Genomic DNA, 27,888 nt, shown 5'->3' with positions numbered 1-27,888 from the left:
CTCTGGGCAGCGTGGGCGAGCACCGGGCCGGGACGCGCCGTCCCCATCCAGCCGGGGCAGGCTCCAAGGAACGCGGTGTGGTGGTTGAGAAAGGTGATTTGCGTCGGGACACCTGGGTTTTATTTGCAGCTCGGGGAAGGGAGCGTGGTTTTGGTGCGAGAAGCACGAGCAAGGCTCGGGGCAGGGCTGGGCTGGGCTTTGCTCCTCTCGGCCCCGGCTTTGTGAGCTCTTGGCTGCGACAGCATCCTGTGAAGGAGTCCCACAGCCGAGTAACGTTAAAATATGTTTTCCTTTCACTCGCTTTAAATTTACGGCCCGTTGTTCTGCAGTGTTTATTGTTGCTGCTGGAGAGTTCCTCTCTGGTTTGGATAGCAAACCCGCCGTCGTTTCGGAGGGTTGCTCCGTCCAAGCGCTGCGGCAGAAGGAAAGAATTAGCGTCCTGCCCCGGGTCCGGATGCGGAGCTGTTGCTGCTTCGTCCTGCCGCTGGCGGTGCCGAGGCTGGGGAAGGTGCGTGTTCTCAGCCAGCTGAAGGAAACGGCTCCGAAGGGAGAAGCTGCAAAGAAAACTTTGCAGAAAGCTCCTCCTGCTTTTTTCCTAGTCCTTGCACCAGCCCCCTCGCCTCCCTGCGGTGCTGGGAGCGTGGTGATGTACCGAGTGCACGCTCAGAGAGGTGATGGCACCCCTGGCACTGGGCCTTTCTCAGCCTCTGGTGTCCAGAGAAAACAGTGCCCGAAGTGGGAAAGATTCAAGCAGCCAACGGGCCATTTGTCCTCGTCCTGTTGGGGTTTGGAGGAAAAGGGGCTTTGGTTGTCTTCTGCCTCCCCGAGCAGTCGGGGTCCTGAGCGCTCGCCTGCTCCAGGCAGCAAACGGTGGGGGAAAATCGTCTCCCTCCCCTGCCTGGTGCTCAGATCCGTGCCGAAACTGCTCAGCGCGAGGCACGATGAATAATTGCACCAAAAAAAAACACAGGAGGGTGACTCACAAGCCTCCACGAACCCCGAAAAACAAGCGCGGGAGCGTCGGGGCTGCTTTGGGGTCGCAGTGCCCGGCGAGGAGGCAAAGGATGGGGCGAAAATCCCCATGGGGCCCAGGCTGGGGGCTGCGGGGTGGGACAGGGGCAGGGAGGAGGCTTTGGGATCGTGCCTCCCGGAGCCAAACCCGGAGCGTTTGGGGCTGCCAAGCGGAGGCAGATACGGGGCTATTTTGGGATTGGCTTTTCCCTCTGTCCGGGCCTTGGCACGGGGCACCGTGGCGTCAAAGCGCGACGTTAGCGCTGCCCCTTGGCTTTGCCAAATCCACCCGTGCCGCCCCTCTGCATCCCGGTGTTTCACCAAAGGGGTCGGGCTCGGGCCTCCCCCCTCCACCTTCCTTCCCCCTGCCCCGTGTCCCGGTTATGTGTTATTTTTTTAAAAAGCAATCGAATAAAACCGGCTGAAAATGCCAAATGGAAGCTTAACGCAGCAATCGGAGCCGTATGGAAAGGTCCCGAGCTGATCACCCCCCCGCTCCGCTGCTTACGGCTTTATCAAGAGGAAAAAAAAAAGATCCCAGGGGATCGCAGAGGGACGGCGCTGTGCCCCCCCAGTGCCTCCGTGCCCCCCCGGTTCCCTACCTTCCCTCGGTCCCCTGGCTCCATCCCTGGGGGTTTCCAAGACCCGATGGGACCAACGCGACGTCCCCGACCCCGTGCGATGGATCGGAGACCTGCCGAGGTCCCTCGTCCCCAAACTGGGCTCCGGTGCTTGGGGGGGGGGAATCCTGGGGGGCCACAGCCTGGGCACGGATGGGTTTGGGTCTCACTCCTTTCTCTCTCCCCTCCCCGCAGGTTTCTGACGGCTCAGCCCCGCCGGACCCGGCCGTGCAGGAGGGTGCCATGAACTGAGAGCGCAGCGCCCCGCGGCTCGTCGCTCTTTGATTTTATTTTTTTTCCCGTTCATTTTTCGTCGTCTCCACCCCCCCCCCCCCCAACGCTTTTTCATGAAAGCCTTTAAAAAGGGGGCTCCTCTTCGCCTCCCCTGAGCCGAGTCGCCCCGCTGCGGTGAGGATTTCCCGAGAAGATGGGGAGAAAAAAGATCCAGATCCAGCGGATCACGGACGAGCGCAACCGGCAGGTGGGTGCCCCCCCTCCCCAAAACCCTTTTTTCACATATTTCCAGGGTCCCGTTTCTAGAATCCCCATTTCCACCCCCTTGGGGCCAACCCTGTGCTTTTCCCTCCTAACCCAGAAGGTACAGAGACGGGCGAAGCTCAGCACCTGGGGCTGGATTCAGGCCGCTTATGACAGTTGCCCAAAAACGGGGTGAATAGCCCCATTTTCTTGGGCCGGCCGCAGCCGCATCCTGGAGCCGCTCGTGCCATTTCCATCTAAGTGCTTTTCCAGAAAAGCGTCTTCTCCACTTAGCTGCTGCTTTTCTATTTTTTTTTTTTTGTTCTTGCAGAAAATATATTTCGTTTGACATTTTCCGTGAGGTTTTTCCAACAAAAAACAGCCGCAACAAGTCTCCATTTTTCTGAACGCAAACAACCCAAACAATTTTTATTTTTATTTTTATTTTTTTCGCTTGAAAACTTCTAACTGCCCGGGGATCTTTTTTTTTTTTTTTCTTGTGCCAGACTTGTGCTGGGCTGAAGCCAAGCCGCTGCCACGCGCGCGTGTGTGTGCATGCATGAAAAACACAGGCGTGTATCTCAGAGTTTAAAAAAAACGCAAGTTTTTCCCTCGTTTTGTCTCTTTGCTGAGCCTGATGGGTGGAGTGGCAGCGCTTTGCTACAGCAGGTTTGCCCTGGGATGGATCCATCGATGTTTTTCCCGTAGCTGTGAGACTTCCAGCTGCAGGTGCCGCAGCGTGCCCCGCTCTGCTTTTTTCCTGCTGCTTTTTTTTTTAAGGAAAACCACAAAATCGTGGGCACGCTGCGTGTTCCTGGCGCGTAAAAGGTGGCAAGCGGCAAAATCCGCGGAGCCGTTTTATGGCTCCGCAGCTAAAGAAGAGAAAACCGCGGGTTGGCTTCCTCACGGCTTTATTTGGTGGTGCTGGGGGGACAGGACGGGCGTGAAATGGTTTCGGGAAGGTCCCAAATGCTCACGGCACCGCTCGGTTCCACACCACGCAGGGCCACGAGGGGCAGCTGCAGGGATGCGCCGGCGCTGCCCGGCCTTGGGTCACCACCTCCCCGTGGGAGGCAGAAACGAAGGACAAACGTTTGGTCACCCTGGGGCTTGGTGGCACAGCCTGGCGCTGCTCTAGAAGCCGTCGGGAAGGGGAAGAGGCGGCTCTGTGCCAGCAGCCGAGGCGGTGGCAGGCGTTTGTGGGGCGGCACGGAGCTGGTGTTGACCCAGTGGGGAAGCAGCTTCGCGGGCTCAGGTCTCCGGGCTCATGAACATCCCCGTTTGGCCTCATTTTGTTTGTTCCCCTCCTTCTCCTGCTGCTGCTGCAGGTGAGGGATGTCCGTGCCGGCACCTTGTGTGCAGCTGCTTGGCGAAGCCGGCTTAAAACCAGGGTGAGGGCAGGCACGGGGAAGGGCTCGCTCTCCGTGCTGCGCTCCGGGGTTTGGGGAGCCCCAGGCTGCTGGATTACGCAGGGGTTTTGTGCTGCTGCCCTGCAGCCAGCTCAGATGCAGGTCCCGTGCTCACAACCTGCATCGCCCGGCTGGATCCTGCAGCTGGCAAGGAGAGGGCTGCAGAGGGGGAATATTGTGGCAGCACCCACGTCCCCACCAGGGCTGCTGCTCCCTCGGGTCCACGAGCCCGTGCGGAGGAGACCGGGATTACAGCAGAAGCCAAAGCCCGGGGAGGAAAGCGAGTAAGAGTCACTAATGTCATTAGGGGAATTACTGGAGAGGATTTGCCACGACAGATCAGACCATCAGCCCTTCAGGGCCAGGCTGCTGACTCTGGCAGCGGCCAATATGGTTTGCATCAGGGGAAAGGCAAAAAGCCGCTGGTGGCGCGGGGCTGTGCGGGGCAGTAATTCCTTCCTGACCCCTTCGGTGATCGGCTTACGCCCCGAGGCATGAGATTTGATTACCCTCTTAGCCTTAGAAGGTTAATTCTTGGAGATGAGGCTCGCACCCGTGTGCGCCCCGGCCCCTGGGCTCGGCTCGGCCAGGTTTGGGGTTTCTCTCCCCTGTCCCCGGTGGATGTGTGTGGCGGTGGTGTTGGGGACAGTGGCACAATGGGGCTGGTTAAAGGGCAAATTTATGCTTCCCTCTGCGGGGCACCGAGACACGGGGGTGCTCCTGAGCCCTGTGCCCAACTTGTAGGGGAAACACCCCCTCATCTGCAGAGCCACGGGGGTATATTCAGTGCTTTGGGTCCCGCTGGTGGCTTCTGATTTTGTGGGTTCATTCTGACCCCCAGAGCAGGAGGGGGGGTCCCCACGGGTGTTCGGAGCCCCTTGGCCCTCGAGCATCTCGCCGCGCGGACGCCGGCCACGTGAGCGCACGCTCGGAGCCGCTGGAGCACCGGGGTGAGCGGGCGCACGTGGCGGGGAGCAGCGGGCGAGGCGATTAGAGTTGAATCTCGTTAGTGCTTAATCATCCCCGGGAGATGGCCGGGGGGGGGGAGGCGGGCAGCTCCCAGTCCCCGGGCTGTGCCGTGGCCGGCTCGGAGAGACGCGCTCCATCCATCCGCGCCGGGGTGGACGGGGAAGCTTGGGCAGCCTCGGGCTCAGCTCTTTTACTCCTCCAACCAGAGGCTGGTGGAAGCAAAATCCTCATCCACGCTCGTCCCGCCGTGCTTGGAGCTGAAGCAGTTGGGCTCTGAGGCCGTAATGGGGTCGAGCCCTCCTGTGCCCGTGGGTGGCGATCCCGGCTGCTGCCTCGCCCCCAAGGGCAGCGCTCAAAGCGTTGTGGGAGCCTCCCGGCCTCTTTGTTCCTTTTTATTCCTGTTTTTTCTTCTTGATCTGGGAGCTTTGGCCGAGCATCGTGCCTTCCTCCAGCAGTAGGAGAATGCTGGAGGGTTCAGGGTTTTTTTTTCAGCATTTGCTTGAGGGCACCTGGAGCATCTGGGTGTGAACCGGCCCCAACCCAGCCAGCGGGGTCCTGCTGGGGCTGGGTTCAGGCTGTGAATTGCTTGGGTTTGGAGCTTGTGCCCAGCTCCCCGCAGCTGTGGCCACCTCATTCCTGGCCCCCCGCCTTCTCCTGACCCCTGCACGAGGTGCTGGGGGGGGCTGTCGAGGTGTTAGGGGGCACCTTGTTGGAAGCCGGGGCGGGATAGGTGCAGGAGATGCCCCAGCAATGTCACCAGCGGGGCAGGGAGGTGGCAGCAGGAGCCAAATCGCAGAGTGGGACACACAGAGGGGCCAAACCAAGGCCAAAGGCTTTGTTCCCAGCACCTCTTTTCTGTGCTAGGGGGGACTTGGCCCCCGGCTCCCCTGCTCCCAGGGTCTGGTGCTGTCCAAGTGGCCACGGCGAGTGAGGAATTGCTCCGTGCTGCATGAATGTTGGGCTGGGAAAGAGAAAAAAAAACAACAAAAAAAACCAACAACCCTCAGCCCCCGGACAGATGGTAGCTCTGCTGGGGATTTTGCTGAAATTTCTTTTCTCTTGATTTGGCAATATGCGATTTCCAATGCTGATAATCATCTCTGTGCTTGTGAAGTGTCTGCCTCGCGCCGAGCCCAAAAATAGGCAGCGGCACGAATCCGCTGGGCCGCGTGAGCCCGCGGAAGAGGGAGGTGAGAGGGGAGAGCTTGGGGTCGTGGTCCCCGTGGGGGACCGAGGCCAGGAGACGTCCCTCTGCCCTTCCCTTTGGTTTCTCCCCCGGTGCTCATCCCGAATCCTCTCCTCTTGCTTCCAGGTGACCTTCACCAAGCGCAAGTTCGGCTTGATGAAGAAAGCCTACGAGCTGAGCGTCCTGTGCGACTGCGAGATCGCCTTGATCATCTTCAACCACTCCAACAAGCTGTTCCAGTACGCCAGCACCGACATGGACAAGGTGCTGCTCAAGTACACCGAGTACAACGAGCCCCACGAGAGCCGGACCAACGCGGACATCATCGAGGTGAGGCCGGGGCCGGGGCCGGGAGGGGGACGCGTAGATGCCCGGTGCCGGGCTGATTTTGCCTCTTTTTTGGTTGAGCGTGCAAAAATCCTCGCTTCTGGGTGGCGGAGTTGGAAGCCACTTGGAGCTGGGTGCTGGTTTAGGGCTGCAAAAGCGAGGTGTGCTTTGGGGATTTGCTTTGTGGGATCTGCCCATGGTGCAGGCGAACCTGGGGTGGTTTTGGAGGCACCTCCTGGAGCTGCGGCGCTGGGCACGTGGCTGCAGCCGGCGCTGTTCCCCTGAAGCTGCTCCAGGTGCTCACAGTGGGGTTGCAGGACACCAGAACCTGCCTCACCGACTAATTTGGGTTGGGAGGGACCTTTGGGTGCCTCTGCGCCCACACCCACTCGGGTGTTCACCGGGCGCCCTGCAGAGCGGCGATGGCACGAGGGCACCGCACGCTCCTCCCTGCGCGTGTGGGCAGCTCCCGTTTACGCCTGGGCAAATTCAGACAAACGCAAGGGGCCGGATGGGTAATTATGGGCATTATGGACATTACAGGAGGGCAGGAATTAACACCCGCCAAGCCGTCAGGCGCTCAGGCAGCAGCAGATCAGAGCGGTGCCGCGGGGGGCGCGGGCGCTCCCCGGCACGGAGCCGCTCGGACCTCGCGCGGCGAGGCCCCGAAGCGCTGCAGGGATCGTCCTCCCCCGCCGCTCGGACCTGTCACTGCTGCCTTTGAATCCCTCCGGTGCAATTCAGCAGCCTCAGGCTTTGATTTCGTGAAGGGAAAAAAAAAAAAAAAAGCCCACAGCCTAGCTCACGAATCAGATTTTTTATTGTTTTTTTTTTTTTTTTCTCGCACCTCCCCGAAACGTCTCATTTCTGAGCTGTCCTCTGCGCCAGCAGCACCACCTGCCCGCCCCATGGACCTTTGGAGACCTCCCTGCCTGCGCATGCTTGTCTTAAATTGTTCAAAATGCCTTTTCTGGACCCTTTTTGAGGCGCAGCAGCCCCGTCCCCGGGCAGGGAAGCGCCCTGAGCACCACGCGGTGGTTTTACAGCCGCGGTTCCTCGCCCAGCCTCTCCAGGATGCTCATACTGGAGCTCGCGGCGTCGAACAGATTTGTCTTGGCCTAAAAATACCGTAAACATTTTGGGCAGCATTCTCTGTTCCCTTATGGTCCAAGATGCAAACACTCCCAAGCCGACAAGTTACACGCAGTCCTTGGCACCCAAAGAAATTCTGTGTTTGCACCACATGAAACGATGAATCTGCATCCAAAGCTGGAGAGAGGAGCGTCGGGAGGGGAAGGATCCGGGTGGATGGCGGGGAGGAGAGCCCGAGCTCGGCACGCAGAGCTGCTGTCACCCGCTCCCGAGCGCGGGGAGATCCTGCTCGGGCAGGATTGAAGCTGCTCGAGCATCCGTCCTCGTCCCTTGGAGCAGGGCTGGGGCCGCTCCAGGGTTTTCCTGCTCCTAAGCTGACTGCAAGGGGCTGAGCAGAGGAGATTTGGCTGGGCGGAGGTGGCTGGGACACCCGTGTCCTGTCCCCCCAGGAGGGTTGCAGCCCCCAGCAGCATCTCGGATGTTTGAGGGTGGCCGTGGGGCCGTTGGCAGCCCGGGGAGAAGCCCCTCGAGTTGGTTTTCCTGGTGCAAGGGGAGCGAGCACGGGCTCGTGGCGAAGGGGATTTGGGCTTTTCTTTCACACCCATGGTTTGAACGAGGATTTCACCTTTCTCCCCTTGAAAGAGAAAGAAGGAGAGCGAGCAGCTGAGCACCCTCGGAACAAAAAACCACCGGATGGGAAGCTCCCGAAATTAAAAAGCCCGGCGAGGGGCGGCGCTCCCTTAGGGCCGCGTTTACCCAGCGCATCAGGAGAGGTTTCAGCCCCTCCGCTCTGCGCCCGGCCAAGTCCTGGCTGCGGCAAGCTTTTAAGTCCGAGAAAATCTCCCTGCCTGCACGGAGGGGGGGCTCCTTAATCGGCCGGGGGACAGCTGAGGCCCCCGGGCAGGCACGCTGGGTGCCACGTGCGCGCCCGGCCGGGGATCACGCCGGCTTTGCTCTCGCTGTCGCTCCTCGTTTCCCGCAGCCCCGCTGACGTGCCAGCTCCCGATGGATGGGGCAGAGCTGCGGGGGACCGGGGTGCTCCTGCTCTTAAAGTCAGGCTGCAAATCCCCTGCTTTCCCTGAGCATCCCAGGGGAGCTGCATCTTCCTTAATTCCCCTTCCCAGGGCTGTGCTTGTGTGGGTTCAGAGGCTCAGCCCCGTCCTGGATGCCCCCGAAGCTGAGGGTGGTTTGGATCCCGGTCACCCTCCTTTAGGGGAAGGATCCTGCATCCTGGTCCAGCATCATTTCCTCTCCATGCTCTGGGTTTCCTGCTGCTCTCTCACCCTCCTGAGGTTTAAACCCACTCCTGGATGAGGCAGGAAAGCCAGGAAAGGGCTTTTTTTTTGGGGTGGGGGATGTGACCTTCTCGCCCTGGTTTCATCCTTGGAAAAATTCCTGATGCGAAGGTGCTCGTCTTCAACGGGCTTGGAATGAGAAGTGGGCGTTTTCCACTGGCTGCAGCCCGGTGAAATAAAGGTTTCCTTTCTCTTCACGCCTTCTGCTTTTCCCCCTAGCAGCGGACCGAACCCGGTGGGGCTCGCAGGTTAATTACAGCAGGACTAATTGCATGAAGTGGCCGGGGAGAGGGAAGAGGCCGTGGCACCGCTCCGGCGAGGCGACAGCAGCCGTAATTCTGCACTCGCTGCTCCGCTTGGGCAATAAATCCTGGGAGTTTGGGGCAGATTCGGTGCATCTGGGCACTGCCTAAAGCCTCCTGCCCCAATTCTGGGCTTCGGGGCTTAGAAAGGAGGAGAGGGGGGGGTCCCACTTGGCTGTGACCTGCTGCAGGGAGGTAGGAGCTGACCCCAATGGGGGCTTCGACCGCGGTTGGAGGGGATCTCCAGTGGGGCTGAGGGGTTTCTGTGCTGTTTTGTGAAAAAAGAGAGAGGTGGGAGAGCCGTGAGGGGGGCACAGCCCTTATTAGACACCGGAGAGTCTCCCCAGCACGGCTCCTGCCGCACGCATCTGGAGGAAACCCGGCTTCATCGCTTCCACGGCTCACGGAACGGCGTTTTCCACTTTGCCTCTGGAAGGGAGAGAGGGAGAGAGGGAGGAAAAACTCCTTGCAGGGCAAGGAGAGAGGCTCAACTTTCCGTCTCCCAGCCGCGGCAGCGAAACAAAAGGTTTTGGAAAAGAAACACTCAAAAAAAAAAAAAAAAGGGCTTTCCAAAAAAAAAAAGTAATGGTGAAGCCGTCCCTTCCCCGCTGCGGGAGCGCGGGGCTGTTTCTGGCCCGTTCTAAAAACAAACAAGGGAACGCACAAAAATAGCAAAATAATTGGGAAAAATCCTCGGGAACCTTCAAAAAAAAAACAAAAAACCGCCCAGCCTCGGGAACCTCCCCTTCGGTGCTGCCCTCGGGGTCAAGCCCCAGCTCCGTGGGTGACGCCGATGAAATTCGCTCGCAGCCGTGCCAGGAAGGGGCATTCCCAGCACGTCTGCCCCTGCCTGCCCTTCCCTGGGGAAAGTCTTTGGGGAAAGGGCAACAAACGGCACGATTTTGTAGGATTTTGGGGTACAACAATTCCAAAAGGGGCTTCGGATGGCACCGCGGCGCTTGGGCGAGGACGCGGCCAAGTCCTGGAGGTGAAAAGGCCGGGCACGAGGGAGGCACGAAGAAATTGGGCTGCTTTTTTTGGGATATCGTGTCCAAATCCGCTCGTTTTCCTTGCTTTTGGGGCTGAATTCCCCGTGCCATCGGGCGAGCAAAAGGTCAGGGAAGTGCCTCGGGTGGGTGATGGAGAAAGCGTCGAGGCACGGCTGCAACGCGGGGGGTTTGGCTGGAGATTTGTGAAGTTTTCAGGGGCTGCAGCGAAAAAAAAAAAAGCTATTTTGGGGCAAACCACGCCACCCATACGGCCCCCAGGTAGATGGAGAGCCGCTCCAGGATGTTTTGGCCCCAAAACAGAGCTGTTTATTGCTGTTTCGGAAGACAAGAGGAGAATTGTCAAGGCCTTTTTTTTTCTTTTTTTTTTTTTTTTTTTTTTTTTTTCTTTCCCCTGCTGGATTTGGCATGAAAAGGGACCAAGACTTCCAGGAAATTCTGTAGCTTTGACTTTCAAAAAAAAAAAAAAAAAAAAATTGGCACGCGGCGGTTCCATAATAACGCCTAATTGCCTTTGGTATTTTGAAAATAAAATGATTAAATGTGCCTGCGTAACGCAATCTGCAGATCGGCTCCTGAGCACGACGGAGGGTTTTTTGGTCCAAAGCCTGCCCGGGGTCTTTGTGCCCACCCCATGTGCAATGGACGGACCCCAAAGCTGCTGCATGGGGCTGGGTGATGAGCCCGGGCCTGCTTTTTGCCTTTTTTTTTTTAGGTTTTGGTTTTGGTTTCCTACGTGGAATAACGTTTTTTGTGTTTCTAGCAGGAGAGCGCGCCCCGGATTTAGGGTTTATTTCCCCTCCTTGGCTCTGCGGTGACCCTGGGTGACAAAAACGCCTCCGAGCTGGTGCGGGGCCGAACTCAGCACCAGCACAGTCAGGAAAAATAGGAAAAAAAAACATGAAATCCGGGAAATTTCTCTCCATCCATCCACCAAAACCCCTTTAGGACCCAGCCGGCGCTGACCCTTTTTAATGCCACCGTGCGCCCTAAACTGGGGGGCGTTTTGGGGGGTCACCACCCATCCCCGAGGGCTGCCCGTTGTCCCCAGCAGTGCCAGACCTCAAAGTGTCCCGGTTGTGTTTTCAGACGTTAAGAAAGAAAGGTTTTAACGGCTGTGACAGCCCGGAGCCCGACGGAGATGACTCGATAGACCAGAGCCCCTTGATGGAGGATAAATACCGTAAAGGCAGCGAGGATCTGGATATCCTGTTCAAGCGATACGGTGTAAGTACCTGCCCCGTGGCCGGAAAACCTTCATTATTTGTTCTTTTTGTTTTGTTTTTCTTCTGTTCGATTTCCTCCCCCACCCCCCTCCCCGACCTCGTCCCCGACACCCCCGTGTACCCCCACCCCGACCCCACCCCGCACGTCACAGGCGCTGAACAAGAAGCACAGGGAGTGCGAGAGCCCGGAAGGGGACGAAGTGTTTGCGTTGACCCCGCAGACGGAGGAGAAATATAAAAAGATTGATGAGGAGTTTGATAAAATGATGCAGAGTTACCGGCTCGCAGTGAGTAGCTGGTGGCCTGCAGCCCCCCCCCCCCCCCACCTTTTCCCCGGCCGCCTCCGGGTGACGGGGGTCTTGCATGGCTTTGCTTCGGAGCCGTGCTGTGCCGTGGGAGCCGATGCACCAGGGCCCCGAATGCACCCGAAAGGGCAGGAAATTGGGGAGAAAAAGGGGAAAAGTGGCTCCTAGGGGTGGCGGCACCGGGGACCCTCGGGGTCCCTCCGGTTTGCCAGCTGGAGGAGTTGGAGCAGCCCCAGGGTGGGCAGCTGGGGGTGCCTCCGCTCCCTGGCCCCAAAAACCAGCCTCCTTTTTCCCCCTAAAAGGGGTTTTCCCTGGCTCCTGCACCCCGAGATCCCCAGGAGCCGGCAGGGAGCAGACGGGGTCAGCCCGGTTTGGGCGATTCCGCCTTAATTCCCCCCAAATCCATCAAGCCCTCGGGGCAGCTGGCGGCCGTGGCAGGAATCCAGGCAGGTTTTAGCCCCGTGATCCCAGGCCCGTCAGCGGGGTGGCATCGGGACAGCGCTGGAAGGGATTTGTGTCAGGAGGCAGGAGGAGGAGGAGGTGGGGGGGGGACGAAGAGCGTGTCAAATTAGTCGTTAGGGCAAGGCAGCGAGGGCTTGGAGCAGGGGGGATTAGCCCCGAGTCGCTGCTGAGAGCACGAGGGAGGCGAATTTTCAGGGCTGGCTGCAGCGTTAGAAAATTTCACGCCCCCTCCCCAGGAAAAAAAAAAAAAAAAAGAAAAAGATGAAAGAAACACAAAAACCCCATATCTGCCCTTCTGCGCTTCTCGCAAGCCCACGCGAGTGAAAATCGGGGCTTTTCTCGAGATTTGGGGCTTGTGAAATCCGCCTCCCTTGCTTTTGCTGACTCAGCTGCCAAAGCGCGAGGCGTTTTCGCCCCGGTGCCGCTCGCCCGGCGGCGACGACGAGGACGAGGACGAGGTCCCAAGCCCTTGCCGGGGTTTGCGTGGGGTGGGGGGCACGGCCCCGGCCCCCCAACTCCCCGCAGACCCCAGGGGAGCTCCCCGTGCCCGCCGCGGTTCGGCGGGTGGCATTCGGGCGCCGGGGATTGAGGCCAGGGCATCGGGCTCCCCGACTAAACCCAGGGCCGGAGCGGTGCCGGCGCTGGAAGCCGCCGCTTCTCCTTTTTAACCGGCTGCGGTGGTTGTTTTTTTTTTGGTGTGTTTCTGTGTGTGTGTGTGTGTGACCAGAACTAACCGGGGGCGCTAACAGCAGCCTTGCTCGCTCAAGAAGCCTCTGCGTTTCGCAGCCTGTTTGCCAAGGCTTTGGGTGAAAGCAGAACCGGTCGAGGCCAGGCTCACGTCTGCATCTTCTCCCCCCCAGATTTCGGTCAGAGACGCGCGCCGTGCGCCCCCGGGTCCCACTCGTGCCCCCCACCCCGGGATGCTGGCACCGGGGGGACCTGGCACCGGGTGCAGAGGTGCCGGGGGCCGGAGGCGGGTTAAGGCCAGGCTCTGCTCTCCGGCCCCAGCCCTCCTGGCTTTGCCACGGCATCGCCGAGGCCGCGCCGCGTTCGCTCGTCCTCCCCCTTCCCGGGGACACGCGGAGATTTCTTACACAACGCCGCCGCTTCGTTGTTCACACGCCCAACAAAACCTGCTCCCCCTGCCTCTCTCCCCTCCCTCCCTCCCCCCCCTTTGTTTTTTTTTTTTTCCTTTTTCTCATCTGCTCTGAGCACGGGGAGGGCTCGGCATCAGGGCCAGGAGGGGATGAGCCCGGTGCCCCGGAGCCTCCCGGCGCCGTGGGGCAGCGCGGGCTGGCAGCAGCCGCAGGATCTCTGAAGGGCAGGATGCCCTTGAGCGGGTGGGAGGGTTTCCAGCAGCCAGCTGGGCGAGCACCTTCCCTTCTCCCCTCCTCTCCTCTCCCCCTAAAGGAATTCGAGGTGACGGGGGATGCTCTGCTCCCCTTGCCCTTCGGGGCTGGCCCCGCGGCGATGCCCAGCGGCACCGGGGTGCTGTGCCGTGCCAGCCCCCCGCAAATTAAAGTGGGACTTTAGCAAAGCCTCTGCTAAAGCCTCTAAGCAGGTGCCTGCTCCTGTTAATGAAGAGCAAATCAGTGACATAAGAGAGGCTGATGGGATAAGCACGGCGAGCCTGGCTCCCGCGGGGACGCTGGTAGGTGAAACTGGGCCTCGACCCGCGGCCGAGGATAGGGCTTGAGCCACGCTCCTGCTGCCCCAGCTCGCCTCCTCCTCCTGCCCTGCAGCTCCTGGTGGTGGCAGGTGGCAGGTGTCCCCCCGGTGTCACCAGGAGGGGATGAGGTGACACCAGCCTGCACCGGGGGCTCGGCACCAAGCGGAGCCTGCCCGAGCTGCGGGGTGTCCGTGGGGCAGCGGTGCTGGGTTAGGGGGCTCGTCCCAAACCACCGGCTGGGGAACGGCCTCGTGAGGCCCCCCTGGCCTCTGCCGTGGGACAAAAGGAGGTGCCAGCACCCCTCGGGGCACCCCAGGGCGCTGCTCCCCCCTGTGATGCTTTGAGTCACGTCCTGCTGGGGCTGCTCTGGAAACATGTGGCCGGACATCAGGGGTACATAAATAATTTTGGCCTCAAAGAGAGGCGAAGCGGCTGGTGGCGAAGCTCAGCTGTGTCCGAGTGATCCCCCGGCTGCTTTTCCTGGGGGGTCCAGGCTCCTGTGCCGGGGTCCTCAAGTCACCGGGACTTAGGGCAGCAGCGAGGGGGCTCGGGGTGACCGAAGTGGCCCCCGCTTCAGCTGTAGGACGTCGCCTGCCCGACGGCCCCCCTTTACCTCCCGCTCTCTCTTCAGTCCGCAGTGCCCGCGCCGAACTTCGCCATGCCGGTGACGGTTCCCGTGACCAACCAGAGCACGCTGCAGTTCAGCAACCCGGGGAGCTCGCTGGTCACCCAGTCCCTCGTCACCTCGTCGCTCACCGACCCCCGGCTCCTCTCGCCGCAGCAGCCGGCGCTGCAGAGGAACACCGTGTCCCCGGGGCTGCCGCAGCGGCCGGCCAGCGCAGGTGAGCGGCACCCCCACGATAAGGGACACCCTAAAATCGCCCTCCTGAGGGTCCCGGGGACCGTGTCCCCCCCCCTCGCCCGGGTGTGCTTCTCCAGAGCAGGATGTTTCAGAGCCAGGTGGAGCCGAGTCACCCAGTGCCAGTGCTGGCTTGGAGGTGGCAACCGGTGTCCCCTGTGCTGGAGGTGCTGGGGGACACCAGGGGACACTGGGGGACATGGGACCGCTGCGTAAAAAGGGTTTTTCTGGCTGCAGTTGGTCCCTGAGCTGTCACCAGTTGTAGGAGCGGCCGCTTCCAGCAGGGACTGGTGGCCGAGGGGAGGTCGGGGAGAGGCTCGTGTCACCCACGTCCCCTGCAGCAGGGGGGGGGACACGGGGCTGGGGACGTGTGACCTCAGCCCGGCTCTCCCGCGATGCGGTCAGAAATAATAATAGCGTGCAGAAAGCCCCCGCCTGCTATTTTGGATGTCGCAGATGGTCCGAGCCAGGCGCACGGGCTGCAAGCGGCAGAGGCGAGGACGTGGGAAGGGGGCCAGGGGGTGCCCCCAGCAACCTCTGGAGGGGCCAGAGGGTGGGATTTCAGCTGGACACAACAGGAGCCGTGGTTTGGAGGTGGCTCATTCGCTTTCTGCTCCTTCTGCGCAGCCTCGGGGATGGCTGAAAGCTCTTGGAGCTGAGGAGCAGCCCCCGGATTTGGGGAAAGGCTCTTTGTGCTCCAGAGCTGGTCCCAAAAGGCAGCAGCTCCCCCCAGGACAGGGCAGAGCCTGAGCCCTGTGCCGAGGCTACCTGCAGGCATCGCCCCTGCCCTGCTGCCGGCCTCTGCAGGAAAAAAAAAAAGAGGCTTCACCGCGAGGCAGAGCCCGCTCGACGCTCGCAGTTTCCATCCAGCTCACGAAGCGTTGGTTTCGGGGGGGGATAATTTGGTGGTTGGGAGCTCAGAGGTGTTCCAAGTCCAACCATCTGCGTTTCATTCACTCGCTGCCTGGGACACGGAAGAAATCCTGTTTATAGGAGCCAGGCCTTCGCATGTTAGAAGAGCTATTTCTTTTCTCTCTCTCTTTTTTTTTTTTTCTTTTTTTTTTTTTTTAAGCAATGCGCTCGAGAGGGGCGCAGAGCGCTGCGTGATTGTTTCCAAAGCGAAGGCAGCGCTGGCTCCGTGTCCCTGCGCTCACTGCTGCCGCCTGCACGGGGACAGCACGGGCACGGGGCAATGGCCAGGGAGGGTTTTGGGGGCTGGGATGGGGTCAGCATCGCCCCCACAGCAGGCTGAGCCTGCTCTCGACCCCTGGGATTTGCTGTGCCAGTGAGGGTTGGGGGCGCACGGGGTCCTGCCTCTCCAAGCTGGGTTTTGGAGCTGCCAGGCACGGTTTGCGCTCCCATCCCCTAAGGCAGTGCCATGCTTGCCATGCCTCTGGGGTCACCGTGCCCTTCACCACACCATAATTTATTTTGGGGACCACCCCAGCCCACGGTCCCACTTCCACGCAGAGGGCGAAGGCCCTTGCCGGCACGGCGGCCCCCCAGCACTTCTTCTTTCGGGGGCTCACTGCAACCCTCAGCCCCCGCTCTGGCAGCAGGTTCCCGGCTCCTCTTTCCCCATCTGGGGCGAGGAGTGAGGTGGGTCTGGTTTTTGGGGAAAAAAAAGGGCCCCGATCTGCTTTTCCCAGCACTTTCCAAGCGCTCGCCGTGGTGCAGCGGGGCCGTGGGGCCGTTTTCCGTGCGGGGCGAGCGTTGCAGGGCAGGTTGTGTTTCACAAGCGAGGGGTTTCACAAGCTGGGGGCTCCCTTCCCCGCAGCACGGGCCCCGTGTCCCTCAGGAGGGCTTGGAACAAAATAGCCGCAGTGTTTTCCGAGCCGTGAGCTTCGGACCGGGCCCCCCGTGCCGCCTGGCTGCTGCCCAAAGGAAACGGATCTGCCTGGATATTGTTTCCAAACCCGATCACCAGGAATGCTGCTCGCTTTCGCCCGGGACTTTTCTCCCCGGGAATGCGACGCCGCTGATTTCCATCTGCCTTCCTCCCTCGCCTTCCCCCCTCCTCCTCCTCCCTGCTCCCCGTGTTCCCGAGCTGCCTCTGACCCCCCCTTTTCCGATGGCTTTTCAGGGGCGATGCTCGGCGGAGACCTGAACACCACGAACGGAGCCTGCCCGAGCCCTGTGGGTAAGTGTGGGGCAGCTCCCCGGGCTCTGTTTGCAGCCCCGTGCCTCAGTTTCCCCATAAATCCTACAAGGACAGGGGTTTCCCTTCCCATTCAGAGCATTTTGGGGAGGATGGAGAAGCACCGGGGAGGATTTGGTGGCTCTTGGTCCCACCGGTGGGAGGGTTTTGCCCACGCTGCCCTGAGCCGACGCATTTCCTCGAGGCGTTTCGGCACAGATCCAGGGGGTTCGGGGTCTTTGTGGGTCTCCTTGGTTTTGGGATTGCTGCAAAGCACGGGGCCGGTGTTGGGCAGCCACATGGTGGGGATTTGGGCAGCTCGGCATTTAGCTCCCCGAGCCAAAACCCGCTCCTCCCCTGACCCCGGGTGAGTCACTTAACACCTGATTCCTCCTCGCGCCTGGGCCCTGTAAAGGAACTTTACTGCGAGGAAAAAAGCTCATTAAGGCCCCTTTCCACTGCGAGAGCCCCGGCGCTAACGAGGCTCAGCCCTTGTGGCTTAGCTCCCTGGCTATAAAACGAGCTAATAATGCCTCCTGCCTCTGCTGGAAGAGCACCGAGGGCTTCGGGGCCACCACCGGGACCGGCGCTTGCGTGGGCGCAGCCAGCACCCGGCGACGGCTCCTGCAGCCCCCCCGGGATGGGTGCTGCCCCCCGGGGAGGGAGCAGGGAAGGTGACCCCACACCCAGCACCCCAACCAGCCCATTTTGCCGTGGCTTTTCCACCCACCACCACACCCGGGGTTCGCCCTTTCCCCAGTTAAAACCCAACTGGGACCCGGATCCCGCTGCTCCGGCGGCGCTCCCAGCCCTACAACCGCCCTGGGCCAGGGATGAGGGGGTTGGGGGGGGGGGGCCTCTGCGGCCCCCCGAGGCTGCCCGCCGCCCCCACGTCAGCTGTCGCGAGCAGCCGCGGCGGCGCAGAGCTTGGCAGGGCCGGTGAATGTCAGCATTGACGTCAGCGCAGCATTCCCCGCGTGCCGACGGGCGCGAGGAGCGGGCTCGGTGGCCCCGGGGGCTCCCCGAGCCGGCCGACGGAGCCCGGGTGGGTTTTGGGGGTACCCGGGGTATCTCCTCCCCCCCTTTCCTCCTCCTTCTCTTCGTCCTCCTCCTCCTCCTCCTCTTTTTCGGCTCTGCACCACCGTCACCTGCTGCCTCTGAGTCATCGGCCGCCGTGCCTCTGGCCCCGATCCCGCAGCCACGCGGGCGGCATCCCCGGATCCAGCGCCCCCGGTGCCGCGGGGAAGGGGGGCGAGCACCCTGCCCACCCCCGGCCTCGCCGCAACGGGGACTGGGGGGGGGGGGGCAGCAGCAAGGGGCCTCGCTGCAATCCTGACTTTTTTTTTTTTTTCTTTTCCATTTTTGACTTGCTCTTTCCCATTTTTGCTTTTTTTTTAACTTCTTTTTCTTTGCCGTTTCTGAATGTTTGACTTTTCTTTCTTTTCCCTTTCTGCATTTCCCCCCACCCCCCACCCACGATGGCCGTGCCAATAGGGCAGGGGGCTCTCTCCCGGGCAGACCACCCCGAGCACTGCACACAGGGGGGTGGCAGCGTCCCTCCGAGCTGCAGTTGCCATGGAAGCCACGCACTCAGCGGTGGCAGCGCCACCTTAGCAAGAAAAAATTCACTTTTTAACACTTTTTTTTTGGGGGGGGGGTGGCTCTGCCTCCACCTCCGAGCTTTGGCATGGCTCCGGGCCGCTGCCACCGGCGCCGAGGATGCGCCGCGGGCGGTGAAGGTCACCCAGGAAATGTCACGAGCATCGGAGCCGGGGGCTTTGCACGCTGCTGGTGAGCAGCTCCCGGTGCACGGGGGCGATGCTCAGGACCCCGTGTGATGCTTTAGGGCCGGGGGGTGGTCGGCCCCCTCCCTCGGGGACGCTGCCGCAAGCGTTGCCAGCGTGCCGGGGCAGCGCCGCTGCCACCAGCCGCCTGCTGAAATGCAGATGTAGCAATGCCATGGTGGATGTGATTAATAATGCAATCAGCGACCTATTTTTCCCGGTCTAACGTGCAATGAATATGAGGGCTGAATCCTGGTGATTGCTAAACGCCTTTCTATCTTTGGGGCCTATTCATAAAAAAAAAAAGAAAAAAAAAAGAAAAAAAAAACCCTCATCAGAACAGTAATCTGATCCAATTTATTCCTTTCCTGATGTTCATCAAATCTTTTCCTTTTTAAATTTTTTTCTTCCTTTCCTTTCTTCTTTTTTTTTTTTTTTTTTTCTCTCTCTCTCCTCTTTGCACATAAAAATCCTTAAGTGGAGCAGCGGGAGGAGGAGGAGGAGGAGGAGGAAGAGGAGGAGGAGGGATGCTCAGATCTTCAAAGGGGCAGCAGGATCAGTGAACCGGCTCCTCTGCTCCGCCACAGCCCCTTTTGGCTACTCCGGTCCCAAAAAAGGGGCCTGAAAAGTGAATGTAATTGTAATTCCTCCCCCTCCCCAGGGCCCTGGTGCCCTGCTGGAGCAGCGCGAGGAGTCATCACCCCGAGAGTTACCGCTGGTTATTGCGGCGATGTCCTGCAGGCCAGGAGCTGCCCGGCTACGGGGGGCTTTGTGCACACAAGGGGGGGACCTTGGGGCACGGCCACAGCCCTTCTCACCTCCTCCTCGTGCCCGTTTTCCCCGCAGGCAACGGCTACGTGAGCGCCCGCGCCTCGCCGGGCCTCCTCCCCGTCTCCAACGGCAGCACCTTGGGCAAAATCATCCCGGCCAAGTCCCCGCCGCCGCCGCCACCCTCGCACGGCGCCCAGCTGGCCGCCAACAGCCGCAAGCCCGACCTGCGCGTGATCACCTCGCAGAGTGGCAAGGGGCTCATGCACCATTTGGTGAGCTGGTTGGGGGGGCTTTTTGGGGACGGGTGAGGGGCTCACGGCCCCGTGCCGGGCACCGGGGAGGGAGGGAGCTTTGCCGCGGGGGCGCGCGGCGGGCACGGGCAGCGGGGTTAACGGTGCCTCTCGGTTTTCTCCCCGTTCCTGCGCGGGCAGACGGAGGACCACTTGGCTCTGGTGAGTTGGCTGCTGAGTGCGCATCGTGGCGGGGCGGGACGTGGGCTGCTCGTCCCCGTTGTCCCCGCATCCTGCCCCGGCTCTCCGCCGGGAAAGCCACCGGCACAGGCACCGCTGCCCCCCGTCCCGAGAACAAGCCCTTTTTTAGGGAAAGCAGAAGGAAGATCTCAATCGCAGGCTAGGATATGAGCGCAAACCCTGCTGGCCTCCCCCAGGGGCTCAGCCAGGTCCCCGTGTGCCACCCCCAACCTTCACCGGGGTCACCACAGCTTGTGGCATGGGGAGACCTGGCCCGATGCCCCCCCCAGGAGCGACGGGGGGCGAGGCAGCCTCTTCCCGTGGGGAGGATGTTATTTAAAGCCCGAGCAAATCCTCCAAGCCCGCTTTGTGCACAGGGGCCGCTCTCCCTGTTATCCCTGTTATTTTTGTGGCAGTTTTCCCTTTTTTTTTTTTTTTTTTTTTTTTTTCCTGCCAGCAAAGTGAACGCCACCTTGCTGGTGGCCGTGATTCACTCGGCTCCGTTGCTATTCTGGTGCCGGGCAGATGGGCGGCAGGGCAGCGCAGCGAGGAGAGGGCGAGAGCCGCTGCGGGACGCAGCTCCCACGGCCAGGGAAAAGCTCTCCAAAAGCCTCTGCAGCCTGCGAGGAGACGCTCCTGGCCAGGGCGAGGGCCGAGCAGGGCTTTGATGAATCCCACCGGATGGATTCTCCTGCTCCCCGTGCCCTCCAGGCCTCCTGCCTTCCCCTCCCTGGCAGCGCCGTGCCTCAGTTTCCCCAGAAAACACGTCCTAAACCTCCTGCCCCTGCACGGGATCTGCCCCGCTGTCCCCATCGGGGTGCTGCGGGTGACCTCTGGCTCCTCGGGGGGGCTTTTTGGGGTGCATTGGAAGGGTGCCCCCTGTGTCCCTGCAGGATCTGCTCCCCACGAGCATGGTGATTGCACCTTTGGGGCATGCCTGCATGGTTTGGGGGAAGCTTTGGGGGGCTCGCAGCGCTTTGCAACCCACCTGGCACCTGGGGTGGAGAGCTTGCACCCCTTGGCACGTCTCCCCTGCATGCATCGGGATCAAAGCTTGGGGAGGGGGCTCCCCGCAGCACAGCCGGGGCTGGCACCCCTGGGCGAAGGGGCTGGGGGCTGCGGGTCGCATCCTGCTCGCTCTTGCCATGCACAGGACGGGGCTGAGCCCACCACCACCACCACGGTGTTTCCCTGCAGCATCCCTGCCCCAGGGGTCAGCGGGCACCGGCGAGGGCGCGTGCCAGCGGGATGCACGCCAGGACAAACCTTCCCCGCCGGCCCCGGGGGCTTTAGCAATTAGCACCCTGCTAATCGCCTTCCCTGCCTGGCTGCAGCACCCAGCACCCTGCCAGGGCAGGGTTCAGTCCAGGAGGGCCCTGGGAGGCTGCAGATCATTTCCCAGCCCCAAAACGCCATGGAACCCCCGGGGACCCCACGCTGGTGCCCGCTGCGCTGCGGAGGACGCGGTGGCCTCGTGCCGGGCGCGGTGGGAGCCGGGCACTGCCTCCCTGTGCAGGGTGACGTGTGTCGGGGTGCTGCAGCTTAGAGGCAAGCCTCTTGAGTCGGGTTTAAATCAGATCAAGCAGAGGCAGCGCAGATTATCTGCCTTGTAAACAGGGCTGAAGCCGAGCCGCCGAGCCGCCCACGTCGCTGCCTCTCAAACCCCGGGGGGAGGCCGGCGCGCGCCCCTCTGAGGGCAGGATTTTTCCGCAGCGCACCCGCTGATGCCCAATTCCCCCAAAACCCCACAAGGGCACCAGCCCCACGAGGGCACCGGCCCCATGAGCTGCTGAGCATGGGGTTTTTTGGGTGCAAGGAGGCCGGATCGCCTTCCGAACCCGGTGCTGCAGCTCGCCTTGGAGGCTGGGGAGGAGGAGGAGGAGGAGGAGGCGTCAGCCCCGCGCAGCGTTAGCCAGCGCTGATTTTGTTCCGCGCCTTTCTCCCAGCACAGCAGTCACATGCATCCTCTGGAAAATAGTGCCTGTTCCTTTTCTTCTTTTTTTCTTTTTTTTTTTTTTTACATCAGAAGGGAGCTGGGAGGATGGGTGCCTTATGGAAGCCGTTGAGGCTGCGCCCTCCCAGCCCCGAGCAGAGAAGTGCCCCGATGCCCACCCAAACACCCCCAAACCTCCCAACTCTCCTAAAAACCTCTAACTGGTGGGCTTCGTGCTGCAAGGAGGAACACCCAGAGCGTTTGCTTAGCCCCAGGACCTGCCTGAGGGGGGATTTCTTTTGGGGGGGGACAGCAGGGCGCAGCACAACCCCTTGTAACATCCTCTCCGTTCGCTTCCCCAGCAGAACACGCAGCGGTTAGGTGTCTCCCAGGCGACCCACTCTTTAACCACGCCGGTGGTTTCGGTGGCCACCCCGAGCCTGCTGACGCAGGGGCTGCCTTTCTCGGCCATGCCCACCGCCTACAACACAGGTAAGGAGCTCTCAGCCCCAAGGGGGGGGCACGCTGCGACCGTGCCATTCCGAGGGGAAAATGCACCCGGGGCTCCCCAGGCAGCTCCGTGACCAGGTGTGGAGAGGTCCAGGAGCTTCACGGGATTAAAAACGAGATGAAGCTCGTTACATAAATATAGTGGGACCTGGCTGTTATAGCCAGAAGCGCTGTAAGGGCACGGTTGTGGTGCTGCAGCCCACTGCAGGGCGCTGGCAGCGCGGGGAGGTGCTGTTAAGCGGCTGCTAATTGCAGCTACGCCCAGCTCAAGGCGAGCCGGGGGCGATGTTGTAACAGGGGCTTAAGGAAAATGAGCGTCGGGGACCCAAAAGTTGGGGAAGAATGCAAACCGTCCTGCTCCTGGGCAGAAACGGGGCTGGCGGGGCGCGAGCCCAAGCGGAGGGCTTGTCAAACCTCCCGGAGGTTTCAGGGCTTTCTTGCCTGACTCCTTCTGGCGTTTGAGCCGAGAAAAGTTTGCAAAAAATGTCGAAAGCTGCTGGGCTGGAAGAACCCGGGTTAGGCGTGCTGGGAACTCCCTGCCGTAATTAGTAGGTGTTGCCCAGGAGATGTTTGTGCGTGGCGGGGAGGCTCCCCTCCTCCCGTGGAAGTCGTCCTCGGCCACCGGCGAGCCTGCCTGTTGCCAAAATCCCCAAAATAGGCTTTAATTGGGCCCTGCGCTGCCGCCTGCCCACGTGGCTTGGGGCCGAAGGTCAGCTTTTGGGGTTTCTTTTCCTGCTGAGATGAGCCATGGGGGGGGAGAAGCGATGCCCACCCAGGCGCCTGGGGTGTCCGTGGCTGGGGTGTTCGGTGGAGGTGCTGCAGGGGCTTGGATCATCACGGGGTCCTCACCAAAACCCCAACCCCATGCCCTGGCTGTTGGCCCTCGTTTCTCCCAACCTACCAACTCGCTGGGAAGTCTCTTTGGGGCCGTGGAGCTGACCTGGAGCTTCCCGGGGCCTTTCCTGGTGCCAAACCCAGCAGCTCGGTGCTGCTGGAGGGACTGGGGGGTACCAGGAGCTCCCCAACCTGACGGGCTGGTGCTGGGGTGAGAAGAAAAACCCCATGTGGGGCAGGAACCTGGTGTGGGGAGGGTGCGCAGGGTGTGCCTCCTGCCAGCCCGCCGGCCCTGGCAGCGGTTCAGCGCCTTCGCAGCCACCTCTCCGTGCGCCTGAAACCACAGGCGCCCGAAATGACAGAGGGGAGAGGGAGGAGCGGGGTTGGGGTCGGGGTCAGGCTCGCTCGGCGGCCGAGCACCCGCGGGGTGGCCGTATCAGATGCAGACGTGGCTCCGAGGACGGAGCCGGTCGTGGCTTTGGATGGCTCCTGGATAAAGCAGCTCCCTCCCCGGCCCTGCAGCAGCGGGAGAGTCGCCACCGCTCCCTGCAGCCCCATTTTCTGCCCTGCAGCCCGGTGGCCTCCCTTCATCCTAGTGGTCCTCCTGCATCCCAATGTCCTCCCTGCATCTTAGTAGCCTCCCTGCATCCCAATTTTCTTCCCTGAATCTCAATGGCCTCCCTTCATCCCAGCAGCCCCCCTGCATCCCAGTTTTCTTCCCTGCACCCCAGAAGCCTCCCTGCACCCCATTTTTCTTCCCTGCATCCCTATTTTCTTCCCGGCACCCCAGCGGCCTCCCTGCATCCCAATTTTCTTCCTTGCATCTTGGTGGCCTCCCTTCATCCCAGCAGCCTCCCTCCCATCCCAGCACCCTCCCTTCCATCCCAGCGCCCTCCCTCCCATCCCAGCACCCTCCCTGCATCCCAATTTTCCTCCCTGCATCCCAGTTTCCCTCCCTCCCACCCCAGCAGCCTCCCTCCACCCACGCGGAGGCCCGGCCTCAGCTCAGCTCGTGCCTCCCAGCAGCGGCCGGGCAGCGCCATCTGCTGATGCGCAGCGAGGGGCTGGGGGCGCGCAGAGCCCAGGGGTGCCCCCCCCCCCATCACCCACCCCCTTTTTGGCTCCTGCTGCCCCTGCCCGGTGCTGCCTGGGCTGGGGGGGGTGCAGGGGGGGTCCCCTCGAACCCACCAGCCCCCCGTGCCGGTGAAGGTGCCGATTCCTTCGCTGCGCTTTTGGGGAGCTGCGGCGGGCGGTGGGGGCTGCGTGGGGGGCTCTTGGGGAGGGGGCTCGTGCCTCGGAGCTGGGAGGGAGGTGCCCCGTGGCCAGCGCTGCCGCGGGACTCGGTGCCAGCCGTGCTGCTGCTCACGTTGGCGTTGCTGCTCCTTCCCTTGCAGATTATCAGCTGACGAGCGCTGAGTTGTCCTCGCTGCCCGCGTTCAGCTCACCCGGGGGCTTGTCCCTCGGCAACATCTCTGCCTGGCAGCAGCAGCAGCAGCAGCAGCAGCAGCAGCAACAACAGCAGCAGCAGCAGCAACAACAGCAGCAGCAGCAACAGCAACAACAGCAGCAACAGCAGCAGCAGCAGCAGCAGCAGCAGCAGCACCTCGTTCCCGTCTCGCTAGGGAACTTAATGTAAGTGACACGGGTACCGTGGGCGGCTCAGTTCGTGCTGCAAAAGGGGAAAAAAAAAAAACACAGAGGGAAAGGGGAGCCTGTCCCCGCTGTCCTGGCAGTGAGCAGGAGTCCCCAGGCGAGGTCGGAGCCTCGGGGGGGATTTCGGAGAGCTGTGGCTGGAGATTTGGGGGTTCTGGTGCATCGCTCCCTTTTGGGGGGAGCTGAGGTCCAGAAGGGGGCAGAGAACCTGGGGTGAGCGGTGTCTGGGTGATCGTGGCAGGATGAGGTGACTGCAAAGAGCGGTCCTGCTAGTGCAGGGGGAGTAACTCCTAGTGCAGGCGGTGAATTGCTCGAATTAAAAAGTCCTGCACAGTTCCCTCGTGGAGCAGCTGTGCATAAAAGGATCTGCTCGCAGCCAGGAGCAAAGCAGCCACGTGCCTGGAGCTTTTTCAGGGTGTTTCAGTCAAAACCAAGGTCTAAGCAGCTCGCCCTCGGTCGCACAAAGGCTGTGAGGCAGGGATTGAGGAGAGAGGGGCTCAGCCACGGCCCCAAAGCCCTCTCAGGAGGAAGAAGCTGGCGCTTGGCTCTCCCCCGGGGGTGCCCAGGTCCCACATGGGCACGGCAGCACCTCTCTCTGTGTGTCCGGGGGCTGGAGGTGGGATCGGGGCTGGAACACGGGGTGCTGGTGGAGAAGGGCTTGGGCAGGGTCTAATCCTGGCTCGGCAGCATCACGGCCCCTTGCTCCGCGATGGTAGGAGCTGGTAGGAGGGAAGGAGCTCAGCGGATTGGAGGGCGAAGGGCCACCGACGAGATGAGTAACGAGAGCCTTCCCATTATCTCCTCACCCCTTTCTCCACCTCCTCCTTCCCCCTTCCTCCTCCTCCTCCTCCTCCTCCTCCTCCTCCTCGCACGCTCCCCTCCCTCGGACGCCCAGACAAGGGAGCCACTTGTCCCACACCACCACTTTGACTGTCAACACCAACCCCAACATCAGCATCAAGTCGGAGCCCGTCTCGCCCAACCGGGAACGAAACACTGCCACCCCGCTCAGCACCTTCCCCCACCAGCCCCGGCACGAGCCCACCGGCCGCTCGCCCGTCGACAGCCTCAGCAGCAACACCAGCTCCTACGAGGGCAGCAGCGAGCGGGACGATCCCGCCCGCGCCGATTTCGGCACCTCCCTGGGGCTCCTGCGCCCCGGCAGCGAGCCCGAAGGGGAGAGCCCCTCGGTGAAGCGCATGCGGTTGGATACCTGGGTCACATAACGGGGGTCCCCCGCCGTCCCCTTTTTTTTTTCTTTTTTTTCTTTTTTTTTTTTTGGGGGGGGTAGGGGAGGCTCCGCCGGCTCGCAGCGGGGAAAGGGGAGGGCGTGTGTGTGGGGTGGGGAGGGTTACCGGGGAGGGCGAAACGGGTTAGGGGTTGGGGTGGGGTTGGGGAGATTTATCATAAACTGCCTGAGAAATAGCTTTAGGATTTTGTAGGCATTCATTCTAGCACAGCGGGCGGCGCGCGCGGCGAGGCCGGCGAGGATGGGGATGGACGGGGGGAGGGTGGCAAAAATCAGATGGCTGCGTCCGTGCTGGAAGGAGCGGTCCCTGGTGGGGCTCATCCCTGCGGGGACAGCGGGGACGAGGGGTCCCGGGGTTGGGACATCCCCGGAGCAGAGCGTCTGCGGGGGGCGAGGGGCGATGGGGCGCGTGCTGGCAGGCGCTGAGCATCCCCGGAACGCCTCGTGCTGCCCCGAGAGCCCGGGGCAGGGGAGAGGAGGCTCGGCCGTGTGAAATCTGGCTGAAATCCTCCCAAAAAGAGGCCGCCCGAGGGCCACGTCCTCCGCCGGTCCCCAAAAAGCGGCGGGCAGGAGCGGGGTTCCTGCCGGGATGGAGCGCAGCGCGCGCGTCCTTCGCCACGGGAAGGTGCCGGGGGGCACGAGAGGCAGATTTTGAAGGCTTAATCCTGACTTTTGGGTTGAAACTGAGCTACAGAGAGCATCTTTTCCTGCAGATAAGGGAACTGTGTCTGGCCGCAGTCGCGTTAAACCTGCCCTGACCTCTCCTGGCCGCGTCCTGCGGGGTGCAGGTGGAGCCCGGCTCGTGCCCGGCCTGGTAAAATCGCGGTTTTTACCAAACGAAAGGCGCAAATGCATTTCAAATGCATTCCCATCCCACGTGGGTCAAAGCTTTAAATTAGAGGAAGAGGAGCGAATAGCATTCAGTTAGGGATGCAGCTGAAATAACGCCCTTGGGGTTTCGCCCGAAGGCCTCGGAAGCCGGGGATGAGCCACGCGGAAAATCTGCCGCAGCCTCAGCCGCCTGAGCCAGGGGCAGGAAAAAGGGCACGAGGGAGACGGGGGAAGTTGTGGTGCTGCCGGCTGCTCCGGCGGGTCCCCTGGGTGCCGCAGCCTTTTGGGCTTTCCCCTGCAGGCGCTCTGCTCTGGGACGCCGTCCCCGTCCCCATCCCTGTCCCCGTCCCCGTTCTCTGTGCGCCTCCCGCTCGGTGACCTCGAGGACACCCCTTGCGCCAGCACCTCTCCCCCTCTGCTGAAAGTTGCGGTTGCAAAACGGCACAAAACCTGCCCAAATGCCTCCCCACCAGCTGCAGCTGGTGGCAGAGGCTGCCCTGGGGCCTGCGGTTTGGGGAGAGGAGCAAAAATTCGCCATGGGATTGACCCCCCCCAGCTCTTGCTCCTCCCAGAGACCTCCGCAGAGCGTGGGGTTTCCAGCCCAGCCTGCTGAAACGGGGAGTGTTGCGTGAAAACGTGCTTGGGTGATGTCAAAGGAGAAGCCAATTGGTGTTTTTCTAAAGTTTTTCCACCCTTTATTATTTTTTTCTTCCCCCAATGTGATTTCCCCAAAGTGTCTTAATTGGAAAAACAGCAGAAAAGAAAAAGGAAACGATTGTGATGGAATGAACGTGGGCCACTTAAAGCGAGTAGTTTGAGGCGAGGAGACAGAATGTCCTCCAGAAATCAGGTGGAAAAAAATGGCTAGGAGAAACGATGGCCAGGGAGGGAAGCACGGGGTGCTCCTCCTGTCCCTGCACAAGCCACTGGCTGCAAAAAGCATCATGAAAACTTCCCTGACCCGGTCCTGCTGCTTCTCACCCCAAAATCCCCGCGCGGGGCAATGCCACGTGCCACCAGCTCACCCAGGGACGTGCCGGGTGGAGATCTCCTAACAAAAAGCTTTGAAATACCAAACCGTTTCCACTTCTTGAGGTCTCTTCCAACCTAGAAATTCTGTGATGATTCTGTGATTCTTTTTTTTTCTTTTTGATGAAAAATTCTCGCTTTCCTCTCCCAACCCAGCACGGCGCTCCCGAGGGACTCGGCCGGGCGATGGGAGCCCCCGCAGGCTCCCGGCAGGTTTTGTGCGGTTCTGCTGCAGCACCCCTCTCCCCACTCCCCAAACCTTGCCCAGCGCTTACTGGGGCGTACTGGGAGGCTTCGTGTCGCGAGCGGGAAGGGGCAGCTGTGCCTCTGTCCCTCCGTCCGTCCGGGAGGCAGGAGCCCCCCGCGCGCTCCCCACCGCTTTCCGTCACCGTCCGGCTCTGCCCCGCGGAGCCGCAGCGCAGCTCTTTGCACGGCCTTGCTTTGGAAATTAGGCGGGATTGACGACGACGT

General features: G+C 61.4%; 1 protein-coding gene across 10 annotated transcripts in view; it reads left to right on the top strand.

Moving 5' to 3' along the window:
- The window catches only part of MEF2D (myocyte enhancer factor 2D), a 58,017-nt gene extending 32,399 nt beyond the window's left edge, over positions 1–25,618 (top strand). For 5 of the 10 annotated variants that reach the window (XM_084302970.1, XM_084302966.1, XM_084302968.1 and 2 more), the window contains 10 exons: positions 1,827–2,112; positions 5,799–6,002; positions 10,785–10,922; positions 13,989–14,199; positions 16,300–16,356; positions 18,984–19,180; positions 19,340–19,360; positions 21,674–21,803; positions 24,050–24,287; positions 25,204–25,618. In XM_084302970.1, coding sequence (XP_084159096.1) covers positions 2,059–2,112; positions 5,799–6,002; positions 10,785–10,922; positions 13,989–14,199; positions 16,300–16,356; positions 18,984–19,180; positions 19,340–19,360; positions 21,674–21,803; positions 24,050–24,287; positions 25,204–25,534 — 1,581 coding nt within the window. In that variant the 5' untranslated portion in view covers positions 1,827–2,058 and the 3' untranslated portion in view covers positions 25,535–25,618. Of the gene's footprint in view, positions 1–1,826; positions 2,113–5,798; positions 6,003–10,784; positions 10,923–11,073; positions 11,209–13,988; positions 14,200–16,299; positions 16,357–18,983; positions 19,181–19,339; positions 19,361–21,673; positions 21,804–24,049; positions 24,288–25,203 lie in introns of all 10 variants that reach the window. The other 5 variants (XM_084302973.1, XM_084302972.1, XM_084302974.1 and 2 more) reach the window with 5 other exon arrangements.
- Positions 25,619–27,888: the final 2,270 nt, after the last annotated feature.

This window comes from Netta rufina (genome assembly GCF_964035555.1).
Source record: "Netta rufina genome assembly, chromosome: 29".
NCBI lineage: Eukaryota > Metazoa > Chordata > Aves > Anseriformes > Anatidae > Netta > Netta rufina.
The sequence above is the reverse complement of the archived record's forward strand: the minus strand, read 5'-3'. Positions and strand labels throughout refer to the sequence as shown.